Raw genomic sequence first — 14,296 nt, forward strand, 5'->3', positions numbered from 1 at the left:
CGCGCGGCGCTGCCTGCCGTTGTGTGGCGCGCCGCACGTCGCGCGCGCGGCTGCTCCCGCTCCCCCGGCGCGTCCCGCCGCCCTGCCCCGCGCGCGCCCAAACGGCCGCAACGGGAAAAACGGCCGCCGCGCGCGTGAGTGTGGAAACGTGCGTGAGCGCGGAGCGGCGCTGCACGTGACCCGGGGGGGCGTGCGGGCGKGCGCGCGCGGCCGTGGCTGCCTCTCGCAACGAAGTCGGTGCGAGCAGGTTTCTTTCCYCCTTTTGTTTTCTAACGTTTGAGGAGATAATTGCGTGTTGCTGACTTAGCTTCTTGGGGATCGACCATGGGCTGCGCTTCCGAAGTGCGCGAGTGTTCGGCTCTAATGATTGGAACCAGCATCTTCTGGAGCTGTTATGCGCATTATTATTATTGTTTATTTTTTCCTCCTTTATAAAGGACTCTGTCTTCGGGGAACTGGAGTTTCATTCATATAAACAGGCTTCTTACCTGAATCCTACTTCTCTTCAGTCCCCTCATGTGAATTCCATTTTTTTTTCCTGGAGGAGGGATTTAAAGAAGGACACAAATAAGAATACACCTTTCTTCGTTATTTAAAACCTAATTTTTTTTCTTCACTTGTAATGACAGGCTTATTTTCCTCCATTGAAGAAACGCTTATCTGTAAATACACTACCTAACTGTCTAGTTTCTCCTTTAAAAATGCATTTCTGTGTGTGAGAAAATTCCTATCAATTATTTAAAGTCACGCTGTTTCCCTAGTTGTGCCCATCTGCTCAGTTTCTTCTATTTTTTCCTTATTGTCTGTCTGTCTCCTGTAGAAATGTAATTTTTTAGATATATGTGTGTGTTTGTGTCTAATATGGATGTTTCTCTCTCTCTCTCCTCAGGTGTTGGTGATTTCAGCCTCATTTAGGGGATTAGTTCCCAGGAAGTAGGGGCACGAGGGGCTTGCTGGATTTGCTCTGTTTTCACCCTGCGAAGTACAGCTTTAACCTAATATAGTTTTTGCCTCTTTCCCATTCCTCCACTCCTGTAGGAGAGGACGAATTGAGAGTTACATTAGCACTCACCTACTCCCCCTTTTCTCTTTTCCACCCCCAGAAATCTCCCTTGGCCCCTGAGACATTAGCTAGACGTTGCCCGTGTAGTAGTAGGAGGACGTTGTCCTCATCACCCCCTGCTTGCTTTGGGCGCTGCAGCAGTGCCTTTCCATCCTTTGGATTGCAGAGCAGGGAGGTGTCCAGAAGACTTCAGTGCCACCCGCTTTGGGTAGTAGGGGATCTGGGGAAAGGGGAACAGACCAGGACACGCGACCTTGCGGAGGGAGCCGGAATYGAGGCAGCACTGACTTGGCACCCTAAAAGAGGCATCCGCCTGTGGCATCTTTTTGTTTTGCAGCCCTTCACCAAATTTCTGGTAAGTCACATTGGTCCATTCATTCAGGGCTTGTTTCCCTTCCCCCATGCCAGGCGCAGGCTCGGAGACTGGGAGTGCGGTGGGGGAAGGGAGGAGGCAAAACTGTGCACGCAGGGATAGGCGAGAGAGGGGTGTATTAAACCCCACTGCAGAGGAACCTGGCCAGGGCAGGGACAGCCTCTCCTCGGGAAAGCGCTGGATGAGGGAAGAAACGTTTTTAGTTTGCCCAGCCRCGAACACGGGTGGAAAACATGAGAGCCTATTGTGGGGAAAAATTCCTGAGATCAAAGTAGGAGAGTGGCTTTTAACCAGTATCAGCCTTGTGTTGCCGAGAGGGAAGAGGATGGATTATTCACTGCAGATCAGGAACTGGAGGGGTGTGAATGAGGAATATTATCACCTACTTGCAAGCATGAAAATAGATGAATGAGGACTCTGGGTGTGGATGCCTGTCTTGATAGGCAATTGTGCGAGCAGGATTGCTACTAGTATCTTCAGCATTACTCACTGGAAGGGTGGGAGAGAGCAGGTGAAAGCCATAGGAGGGAATGCAGTTGCCCATCTGTGGGAGTGTCTGTGTGTGTGGGAATTGTACTGGAAAAGGAAGAATTGTAGCAATTTTCTGCTTTACTATTATGCACACTTATACGTAATATATTCCCTTATCCTTTGACTGTTGCAGTCTCTACAGATCTCACAGGGAGAGGGAAGGGGTTGGATACCATGCCAGGTTTTAAAAGAGGCGTGCTTGGGAGTCACCTGCCTGCAGTGACTTTCTGTAGTGCATGTACAGAGAGCAGATGATACGCAGCAGTGCTGGTCAGATTGTGCTGCTGCTGAATATGCTGTGTAAAATGCATTTAAAGATATATTTATTTATTGTTCTTTTTTTTTTATTGAGGTTCTTTGTTATGTGGCAGTTTTATGAAAAACGCAATTTAAAATTTTACCTTCTGTTACATTTTTTTTTCTTGAGGTTGACTGTAAGCATAAACATGGAGTGGCAGTGTCAGCATTAATACTGATTTGTTGATTTTTTAAATTTTTTTTTAGAACAATTTTAATAAGAGGTTCAAGATGTCTTTTTTTGTCTTTTTTTTTGTTATCTCTGCATATCTCGCCCATAATCTACAGAAATTTCTTTAAGATTTTGTTTAGATGATCATTGTTCTGATATCTGTATGGGGAACACAGCACTAATTTTTTTTTTTTTGCACTAAGAACAGCTGTGAACTTTTCAGATCTGCTGTCCCTATGACACAGAGAAGTTTTATTTTTGGGATGTTTCTACCACTACTCTTTTCTCCTCCCTAAAGTGAWGCTGAGACCTTCATTCCTTCACAACGTATGATGGTTTATATGCTGGACAGCACTTTAACTGTATAAGCAATCTAATACATACTGTAGCCATTGCAAATCAAATCTGCCTTGAACTGTCWTCTCTATTGTAATTTATGAGCATGTTACGATTATTCTTAGATCCTCAGTGTCTTAAGGTGTGGCCTCTAAAACAGTATTCTAGAAATTGCTGTAATAGTAGAGACAATTGGTTGACTGGGGTTACATACTCAGTTTTAAAGCCTTGGTTAATTTATGTTAAAAAGAAATGTAAAACACCTTTTCCCAACCCAAATAACTGTGTATTTGTTACTGTGTAAAAACTCAACCCAAATAACTGTGTATTGAGTGCAATTTTATTCATACTAAGGTAGTGTTTGGAGGTATGTTTTTTCCTAATTCTCCATTTCCCACGGCAATCATTGCTGCTACCCTTATAGCTCCTGTGAGATTTTTATGATCATTACCGGAGCTGTAGGGATTAAACATTCCTAGAGGAATGCTAAACCTAACATTAGGTTTTACYTCTCTACTAATTGCTAGCATCCCAGGAGCTAAGTTAGCTGCACACTGCTGTAACTGAGTCTGAGTCAAGGACTGAAAAACTATAGTGATTCTGGGAGGGACTCGGATATAATTGTTTCAATAACTCATTTCTCAGGTCTCGCTTCAGTCAATAATAGGCTGCAATATCAGGTCGCAAGTCAAACAGTTGAGATGGCTGCACCACGTTGTTTCCTAATGCTGCCAAACTTCCAGTAATTTATCGGTCCCATAGGGAAGAAACTGACTAGTCTTTTTTATATAGAATTTCTTTGGGCAATTGTGTTTTCAGTGGAAAGGATATAGAACCATCTTTTTATGATAGCTTAGAAGAAAATATATTAGGATAAAAAAGAGACTAATCAAATTTTCTCTCTGCTGTTGGGTGTTGTAGACAGGACAAGAAATAAATGGACGTGGACAATGGAAACCAGTCTCCCCTTCTTGGAGTCAGGTCTCCAAAACTCTCTCTGTAGTGGTTAGAAGGCCTTGCTTGAAGTCTGTGGTCTTCAGATTTCAAGTTCTGTCTRCCCAGCTTATCTGATTGTTTGGATTCCCTCTTATATCCATAAACATCTTCCTGCATGAACTGAGTTATGACAGTAGCGCAGTGAATACTTCTTTGAGAACATCTGCAAGAGGTGTATTACAGCTTCAAGGCATGAAGGAATGAAATACAAATGTGTATGATGTAGAGGAGGAAGCTGCTGTGTGAATACTGAAGTGAAACCCATCTCGGTGCAGAGCTGCTGCAGTTTAAAGTTGAGGATTTCATTCTCTTTATAAATTTGCTGAGATTTTTTTCCACAGAGCATCTTTCTGAAGCAGATGTAGCAGTGATTGCTTGGCTGGTCTGGCACAGTTTTCAACAGATTCAACCATTATAACAGAGCTTTTGCTTTGACTCCACCCTTTTACAGTTCTTGTTCTGTTTTGTGCAGTTATTATTTTGTTTTTGATTTCATAAATGTCTTTTTTAAAAAATATTGTTTAAATATTGAATTGTTTGTGGTAGCTTTGAGTAAAAACTTGATGTTAACTAATTTCATTTTGAAGACATGTAATTATCTCTTGCTCTTTTCCTGCYCTTTTCCTTCCTTTATACAGAGACGCTTATTACAAGTGATAGATACTCACATTGACTGGAAAGTATTTCATACATATCCAGCATTGTCTTGGACTATGTCTTAGGCTGGAGAGTTGGGCAGAGAGGAACCTCATGAGGTTCAACAAGGACAAGTGCAGGGTCCTGCACCTGGGGAGGAATAAGCCCAGGCACCAGGACAGATTAGGGGTTGACCTGCTGGAGAGCAGCTCCATGGAGAGACATTTTGGAGTCCTGGTTGACACCAAGTTACCCATGAGCCATCAGTGTGCCCTCGTGGCCAAGAAGGCCAGTGGGATCCTGGCTGCATCAGGAGGAGTGTTACCAGCAGGTCAAGGGAGGGGATCCTGCCCCTCTACTCAGCTCTGGTGAGGCCGCACCTGGAGTATTGGGGGCAGTTCTGGGCTCCCCAGGACAAGAGGGATGTGGAACTACTGGAGAGGGTCCAGCAGAGAGTGACAAAGATGATTAAGGGACTGAAGCATCTCTCGTATGAGGAGAGACTGAGTGAGCAGGACCTACTTAGCCTGGACAAGAGAAGGTTCAGAAGTGATCTGATCAATATTTATAAATACCTGAAGGTATTATACCTGAATGTAGGGAGGCAGGGGCCAAACTCTTCTCAGTGGTGACCAATGATAGGAGAAGGGACAATGGGTAYGAGTTGAAACACAGGCAGTTCCATCTCCATGTGAGGAGGAACTTCTTTCCTGTTAGGGTGCCAGAGCCCTGGCACAGGCTGCCCAGGGAGGCTGTGGAGTCTCCTCCTCTGGAGATCTTCCAAACCCGCTTGGATGCCGCCCTGTGCCCCGTGCTCTGGGTGTCCCTGCTGGAGCAGGGTRTTGGACTAAATGATCTCTAGAGGTCCCTTCCAACCTCAGCCATTCTGTGATTTTTTTTTTTAATCCCTTCTAGATTGCAAGGGTTAGATTTGGTTTTCAGGGAAAAGTTCTGGAAATCATATCCAATGATCTTAATGCGCTTGTGCATCTGACTGCTAGTCAGGCTGTTCTCCTATAGACTCTCTTCTTGACAGTGTGGGAAGGATTATTACGATTTTGTGTTTAACAGGTAAATTTTAGATTTTGTTCAATGAGATTCCTTACACAATCAAAACACATATTATAGGGAGAGGCTGAAACTTGACAGAATGTTGGCGATTGGAGTAGGGGGAATACTTCTGCTTAAAAGAATGAGTAATGGGTATCAGATCAAGAGACTGCTAGTTAGGATTACTAGTTTCTACTTCTATTTCTGACATTGGCTTATGCCATGATCTGAAGTGAATTTATYTTTGTGTCTAGACTTGAGGATGGAATGGCTTCCAGTTGTCTTGGAAGTCTTAGGTAAAAATAAGAAAGCTCTGTTTACGATATTTTTACACGTTCAGTTTTCTATAGCTCTGTTTGGTGTGTGATGGACTAACCTTAGTTTTAGGGAGAACCTGTTTTTCAAGGAATGGACAGTAGGTGGGGCTGGTTGGTCTCCCTGATGATCTGGGCAAGTAGCAGAAATGTGGGTGAAGTGACAAGAGGCCTTCTGAGCTGTGCTGTGGCAGTGCCCTTCCTGAACAGGATAGTCTGTCACAATTGCCAGCAAGTTTTCTGTAAGCCGTCATCTACAGAAATCCCTTGTTCTCAATATGAGGAGTAAAAATGGCCATTTAAAATTTTATCTTGTTGATACTTAATAAAAAAACTTTATTGGTAGCAGAAGCTTTATTTTTAATTACAAAAATACGCAGTTTGTTCTTCTGGTTGCAGCAGAATAATACTTTTGCCCCAGTGCTTACCATGGAAATCTTAAACCAGACCAAACAGAAAAACTTAGAAAAATTCTTCCAAATGTGAAAGAAGTTGTTACAGATCTGTGGTCTAACTTGCACATAGCTTTTCTCATGACACCATCTCCAGTCATTAGGAGTGTCGGACAAAACTCCGTTCTGTTTGAACCTCATGCAAATCCTATTTGTGAAAATAATGATTTCTACCTGTAAATTTTAGGCTCTTAACATGAGTGGCAAACAGCTCGGTTTTTCTCTTTCCCTATACTGGAAAGGTGGAAGGTAAGGAAGCGGGCTAATTCTGTCTTAATTCTGTCTTAAAAATCCTTTCAGGAAAAATGGTTTTTAATATTTTTTATTTTAATGTCCCCCTCCCGCATCCCTTCTTCTGAYCTGCTTTTTTGACATGAAGGTTTTGTCACACTCTGTCTTTGGAAAAAAGAAGGACATCATGTGTGTCAGGTGTTTTAGCAGTATGTAGTATGTCYGAGCTCTCTTGAAATGCAAGGAAGTATCCCTGTTCTGAAGCTAAAATTGTGGACTTTAGAAATTCACATGAAGTTTTTTTYYTTTTTTTTTTTTCAGCATGCTCCCTAATATGGACTAAAAGGGGATGCTATTATCCATATCAATAGTCTTATCCAGTAAGGATGATATAAGGATCAAAATCTGTTTCTGAAGTTCATAGATGGCTACTGATTGTAAATGAATTTGTTCTTGTTGTTAGTTCTGCTATAGGTGGGCACTTGGAGATTTTAGGTTATACCCTCTTGGAAAGGGCAGACCTGTGTAAAGAGAGTAGGATAAAGGCAGAAGGACTCAGGACGGTGGGGAATATAAAGATAGGAGCTTTTCCACTCTTAACAGTTTTCCTCCTCTTCATCATCTAGAAGTTCCACTGAAAGGAAACGTTGAAGATTGCAAGACAAGTCCAAGATGTGCAGTTCAGTTGCTCCCAGGCTGTGGTTCTTAACAGACCGTCGCATCAGAGAAGATTACCCTCAGCAGGAGATCCTGAGAGCACTGAAAGCCAAATGCTGTGAAGAGGAACTGGATTTTCGGGCCTTGCTGATGGATGAAGTGGTGCTGACCATTGAGGATGGAAATCTTGGTGAGGATCAGCTGAGGTTGGGAATTAGCTGTAAGAGTGCTTGTAAAAAGATCATGAAATGGAGCCTCTGTACTGTTTAATAATGAATTCATGTGTGACAGGCAGCCATATCTAATCCAAATCACACAGGCGTACATGATAGCATGTACTCCAGCATTCACTGTGATCATAAAATGCAATTGTTAACTAGGCCAGTAGAATAGAGAGGCGAGTTGCTTTGGTTTCTGAATTTCAGGGTAAGGACTACACATGATCTCTGAGTTAAGAAATTTCTTACTTTCATTTTTGCATAGATTTGAGTTTATGGATCATAGTTAGGAATTTTAGTAGGACTTTTTTTTTCAGTTGTGTTATGACCCCAAATAACAAACATGTTTGAAATAAGCTAAAAAGAATTTTCAGTAGAGAGTACCAGTTGTCAGGGAGCTAGAGATAACAAGTGACATTACACATATGTATAGAAGCATGCTTTAGTTCAGTGCGTGCTAAAACGAGAGAAATTACTACAAACTATTGAGCTCTAAACAAAATGATAATGCTTTATTCTGTTTTTTGTTAGCTCTTTTCTCTATRAAAAAACAAGAAATGAAGCTTAGAAATGAAAAACAAGACATTAAGATGTGTTAGAAGTAGAGTGAAATAATGCAGACACTGTACTTGTTATAGGAAGAATATTAAGACCACTGATGTTGTGTAGCATTTGCTGTTATATCTTTTCAACTTCTTATTTGGATTCCTTAAAGAAAGGAGGCAGTTGTGTTTTGTGCTTGTCTCTTTGCTACACYTCTCTTTCCCCCATATCACTCCTTCTCCCACCCCCCGCACCTTCCTCCCCCCCAAAAAAATCTCTGGATATCTTGAAAAGAATGAAGTGCCTGCAAGCTGTGTTAGAGCAAACCTGTATGAGAAGAGAATATACAAGTATCCTCAGCTCTGAAGGAGAGGTTGCCACATGAGCTTATACCTTGTTCTGTACTGGGAAAGCCATGCAGGAAGAGTATCTTCAACTGTCTGTATTTTGTGGAGGAACTTTGGTCAACATTTGTACATTTTTACAACATTGTCTTTAATTCTGAAGTGTCTCTGATTTTTATCAGAGACTTAAAACTCTTCAGAAGGATGTTATTTAATTGGGGGAAATGTCAAAAACTCTGAACACTTTTTTGTATCCTATGTTGTCTGGTGAACAATGAGTTCTGCTAAGGCAACCATCCAGAACCATCTACAACCTGCACAATGCGTAATTGATCCTTTAGCATTTCAGTATTTTACTTCAACCTTTATTTCTTGGTGATGTTTTGTTTTTCCTGTCCCCTCCTTGCTGTTTATATTTGGGGAATTAAAAGTGACAAGAATGATTTGTGGGCTTTAGACACGCAATTTCTGCTCTCTTCTGTTTATTGTTTCCCAGCACTCCATCTGGTACAAGCAGAAAAGCAAAGATAAAATATTATTTGACTCAGAATATTCATTTTGAGAGATATGGTATGGCAGTACAAGAATGGATAAAATTTAAGAAMTTGACTGGGAGAACAGAAAAAAAATCATTAAGTCTGGACTGGCTCTTTGTGGGGTGTTTGGGTTTTTCTTTCTCCTTTCCTGTATTGGACAAAATTCTTTCTCTTGGAAAGACATAAGGAATCTTTCCTCTCTTGGTTTTCTTTTTTCTTGTGTTTGTACCCATGTATTGATTTAGACTTCTGTAACGGGCACAGGCAAAATCTTTATCCATGCTTTTTCCTCATTAAAATACTCTGTCTAGAAAAAGGTGTCCTGGGACAAAAATCGTGAGGAAAAACATTCTCTACTTCTACTGTTAGCTGCTGTTGTGGGAGAATTTCAGAATAAGTCAAATTTTGTACAACAGAGGAGTTAGTGAAGAGAATGTGTCCCAGTTACGTGGCTGCCTATGTGATCCGCAGTGTGTGATGCTTGCAGTGCAGTGCACTCTTCAGTACATGTACACGGTTATGATAAGAGCACGTTGATGTCAGTATCCCTGAAGCCTTGAGACAGGGAGGCATGGGCAATTTCTGTCACTTAGGTAAATACAGAGTTGAAAGAGTCTAAGAATTACATGATTTATTGTGTACCTGTGATGGCCAAAGGGAGAGGGAATGATAAGCTTATTTCAGGAAGGAATCAGTACTAGTGTCTCCTTAATGTCTTACTGCTACAGCACAGGGTTGGATTGGAAATGTAGCTTGATCCCCAGGCAAGCCAACAGTGTATCCTCAGGGAGGACTTGCCAGTCTGTTTTCTCCCAGAGCTGAACGTTTGGATTATTCAGCATCCTTCGCACCTGCACAGCTCCAGTGTCGCTGGTCACATGCTGATYTGTCAGCAGAACTGCTCTGATCTGCTGAAGAACTGTATTTACCTTAGACTGTGTTCAGCTTAAAAAACACAAGTTAGTTGCTTCAACAGAGCATGATTCCAGAAGGAGTTGTAAATGCAAGTTATAAAAAGCATTAAATAAATTAAAGGTTTTTCCCTTAAATTTAGAAAGAAAAATGTCTGATTTTACTTTTAAGCTCTTTTGAGAATAGTCTTAGACTGTGACTTATCCAGTAACTGCTGCTTCATGTCTGCTCTTCCAGACCGTGCATTCTTGCCTCCCCCTCTCTACACAGAGACCAGTACTCTACAGATCTCTGGGGCAGAAGCTGGATTGAATTCAGCAGAAAACTGCTGCTGAAAAGAGTGAATATTTTTCTGCTGCTTTGGTGGGCTGAACCTKCTGAAATAGTTGTTGAGTCAGACATGCACAGTGTTGGCACGCTGGAGCAGACAAAAATGCACGTCTGGAAGAAAGGAGAGGCGACTGTTGCAGTTGACCTTGTTTAAGCTGGCTGCAGCTATGGTGTCTATGTAGCCTAAGATTTACAGCTATGTTCTTGAAGCTAAGCAGTCTGATKATCTGGCTGAAAGGAGTAGCCTTGTTCCTGTCATCCTTTTGCCAGCTTGCTGTGTATGAGGACTTTGCTGCTCGCTGTGCGTGAGATCTTTATGTCTCTTTGGGTTTACTTTCATGTTGCTGTGAAACTAATCATTGCAAAAGTTTGACCAAATTCTCCGTTTCCTTGATAAGGAGACTGCTGTTTAATTCAAATGGATATAGAATTGCCAAATTGGATCTGGTGTTTGTATGGCTGTAGACTCATCTTGAGTTGAGTTGGGTCTACCGATGGAAAGCAAACCCCACTCAAATAACTAGCTCTCTTGTTGTTGGAATAACCTGCTACACCAACTCATCTTGTGGTCATACAATACATACAGAGTCCAAAAGGGTAGGGGAAATTGGGGCTCCTTTTTACTTTAAAATAGACAAATTTGCTTATGGACAGCATGCATGATTGTGTCAGTTTTAGGTGTACATGTGTGTTTGGGCGATGGTACCTTYGGTACCTATGCAAGACATTTTCAGACATACATCTAGCATTTTAACATGAAAAGTCCTGCTTAAGTACATAACAAAACAAAACMAAAGTCTGTCTTTTGTGAACTTACTGTTCCTACAGCCTTGGTACAACACAAATTAGATCCTTACAGGAGATGGGGAGGGTGTAGCCTTTGGGGAATGAGTATACTATTAGAGTAAGTGGGAAAGAGACCAACTGTAATGAATTGCTTCTCTTCTCTTTTTCAATAGAGTTGATTACTTTTTTTTCTTCTCACCAATGAGAAGAGCTTAATAATGGCCATCACACCAGAATACTGTGCTCTACCTGACAGAAAAAACAAGCTCAAATTTTTGCTGGTGAGGGATTCCCTCAGGGGGAATTTTACTTCAGTAGTTTTTATTGATGTTCATTATTTCCAAGAACATCTTCCATAAAATTCTTTGTTCTCTAACTAGAGAAAAAAACAACAACAAAAAAAAAGAGCTGAACTGGAGACTTTCTGCTTCCTATATTGTAAGTTTTTAGTTTTCCCATGTTCCTGGTGCTATTCTGGGGAGGAAAATAATTTTGACCAAGATTGCTTGCAGGAACTTTTAATGATTAGAGGTGCTGGACTGAGTGAAATTGGAATGCCCTAAAGTGTAACACAGAGGWGCGATTCCCATCCCTTACTTCTGCTTCCTTGGCTTTTTAGTTAGGAATGTAAAAGCAAGTGATTGACCTGCGTGAGAAATAAAAAAGGAAGCAATAATAATTGCACACATCTGTGTATAAGCAATAATACTTAGTGCATCATGAGGTTTTCTTACCCCTCGTTAGGTGGATGGCATCTGTGAACTGATCATTTGTGGCTGATAYAAACTGGGGTTCTTGTGTGGGCCTGAAATCTGTAGCACTAGTCAACTATTTAGTTTAAGCCCTGACCTGCCTCTTTGATCTTGAGAAAAATCTGATTTTGTTTCATGTTGTTTATCCTTAGTTTCTAAGTTTGTCCGAACTAGTAAGGAGTAGATATGGTCCTTTCTCACCCTGGGTCATATGGGATTGGAAACAAGAATAGAGAGATTGTCATATTTTGAAGATTTCTGTAGGGGAAAAAGCATGAAGTTGGACTGTTTCAGCATTTGCCCTGGCCCTTGCTAGTCCAGTAGGGCACCTTGTGGTGAGAGTTTTTTCTGCAGTGTGCTGCAAATTGCTGTGGGGTTGACAGTACGTTTCCCAGCATTGCAGAGTGGGCTTGTTCTGAACTACTCAGGAAAGTAGCAGAAACCATTACTTCCTCTGCAGAGTGGGGAAATTGTAATTCAATAGTAAGAGCTGGAAAAGGAATTGCAGTGCTTGCAAATGATTACTAAGTCGTTAGATATGAAGTGAATTTGGTGTTGGTGAAAGTGCTGGGCTCTGAACCCCTCAAAATCACCGAGACAAACAAAATCTTGAGTTTTAGATTCTGGAAGAGCAGYTTCCTCTTTACTCCTAAGACTGTGTGTTTCTGCTTTGTTTTTATCTATGCTCTGAGATCTGTCATCAGAGTTCTACTACTAGAGTAGAACTCTTTCATTTTTTATTTTTATTTTGCAAGTGCAAGTAATTACTGACTTAAGTCTGACAGACTAAACTTATTCATTTACAACTAGTAAATGGATTTTGTCTCATTAATTTTGATGCTTTCCAGTGTGGAAATCTATGCCTTGCCAGTATGATTTGTGTTAAAACTTACCATGTCGTAAGCATTGCTAGTAGGAAAATAGGGAATATAGAGAGATGTGTAGAATGGTACTTACATTTAGAAGTACGTGACTGGCTAACGGTTGCAACGTTAGGATATCTCAGAGAAATGTCCTTGGCAAGAAACAGCAACTTGAATGAGAAAACATTTTGGACATTTCCTTCATTGGTTTAGGCAAGTACTTCACTACCATTGTGTTTCAGTAGTAGCCACATGTTTTGGGAAGAACTGTTGTTTTCTTATGCATGTATGAAGAAGGGTTATATCCTCTGTGCATCTGGGTGTCCTTGTACTTTTCTGCCTTCAGGAATTTCTTCTCTTAAATGACCTCTTGTTATCTTAAGCTGATAGTGCGTAATGAAGGCTAAAAATGAATTGGATTTTCTCAGAGTTATTCAGTGTTTTGAGTAACTATCCATGCTAGATTTGGGTTCAGTCCAATATACAGCCTTTGTAAGGTAGAGAGATAAGAATGTTTCTTTTACAGAATGTTTTATTATAGTCGTTTCAGAAGGATATGTAAAGAACGGAGTGTTTTCATTTGCATGTGTTCTAGAACACTCAGGAGAACTAGTCTTGCGTGACATCTCACCTTGAATGTACATGCCTATAATATCTAAACATGCTGGAGAACTTTGCCAGGTTTGGAATTATTATGAGAATTCTAAGGAACAACCACCTAGGGGAAGAACAGTGTCCATAAAAGGACAAAGGCAATGTTGGAGATGTTTCTGCATCACAGCTGAAATTTAGCCTAATGTTGCATGAGATGTTCTTCAGCAGGACTACTAGCTGGTGTGTCTGCCTCATTTTTTTTTCAGCAATCTGTGTTCCTGTGTGCGTGCTAAGCAAGGTCTGGGGACTGGTCTAATTTTAAACCTGATCCCCCTCTCTCTGATGCTGGATGTTTTTTAAAGCTGGCTGAGTTCTTCAAGTTGGATCATAATTGCACAAACACTAGCCTGCCACAGAAGCTGCAGTTAGTAGGGGAGAGTATGAAACTGGGGTTGAGGCATTAGGAGATACTACAATTTGCTATTGATATGAAAGATTCCATCGTACAAAAGTGCGAACTGTGGTAGACTTCCTAGATTTGGCATTAGAAATCTACACTCTTACCTATTCTTCCRGCAACAGCAGTAGCCGCTATCTATAGAATGTAGTGAAAATACTCAGTTTACCTCCRAGTTCTGGATATTAGATGTGATCACTTTAACCAAATGAACAATTCAAGAACTATTTTCCATTGTGGTCTCTTGCCCTTAATTACACTTCTTTTTTTTTCCTTTCTTTCTTGAATTGCACTTCACCTTTTATATCCACCTGCCACTACATGAAAAGGCTAGAATGAGCAGCAGGACCAAAATAAAAGGTGTTGCTAATGAAACTATTGCTCCTTTTTTTTTTTTTTTACTTTTTTTCCTGTTGTAATATAAACAGTACTTAAAAGTGGTCACAGAAATGTGTGGAGTCATTACTCAGATGGATTAGAAAAAAATAAGTTTGATGCTTAAGGGAATGAAGGCTTTTATATATTTTGTTGGTTTTTTTTTGAACAAATGATCCCAGCACAGATTTAACAATATTTTATAACGAGACAATGCCAAATATTATGAACATCTACTATATCAATAGTAGATATGTGGCTAGATAGTAGATATATAGCTTTAGTACATTGAGGTCATAGATATTTTCAGCCAAATAGCTCTCAGGTTGTCTCCCCATAATTTTCATCTGAAAATTTGAGTGCTTCTTGGAAACATTGATTAAAATCTTTTAACATTCTTATAATGCAAGTGCTGTGGTTTCTCATACTGACCAAAGCAGAGAAAATATATAGGTAAACCACTAGACTTGTCTACAGT

At 40.8% G+C, this 14,296-nt stretch overlaps 1 protein-coding gene across 2 annotated transcripts in view; it reads left to right on the forward strand.

The window, feature by feature from the left end:
• Positions 1-14,296, forward strand: part of RIMKLB (ribosomal modification protein rimK like family member B) — a 39,818-nt gene that overhangs the window by 401 nt on the left and 25,121 nt on the right. Inside the window, exons 2-3 of one of the 2 annotated variants that reach the window (XM_026044822.1) lie at positions 890-1,418; positions 7,078-7,298. In XM_026044822.1, the coding sequence (XP_025900607.1) occupies positions 7,124-7,298 (175 nt within the window). In that variant the 5' untranslated portion in view covers positions 890-1,418; positions 7,078-7,123. Of the gene's footprint in view, positions 1-854; positions 1,419-7,077; positions 7,299-14,296 lie in introns of those variants that run through there. The other variant, XM_026044823.1, reaches the window with a different exon arrangement.

The sequence above is a fragment of the Nothoprocta perdicaria genome, unplaced genomic scaffold, assembly GCF_003342845.1.
Source record: "Nothoprocta perdicaria isolate Ctin4 unplaced genomic scaffold, notPer1 scaffold_386, whole genome shotgun sequence".
Taxonomy (NCBI): domain Eukaryota; kingdom Metazoa; phylum Chordata; class Aves; order Tinamiformes; family Tinamidae; genus Nothoprocta; species Nothoprocta perdicaria.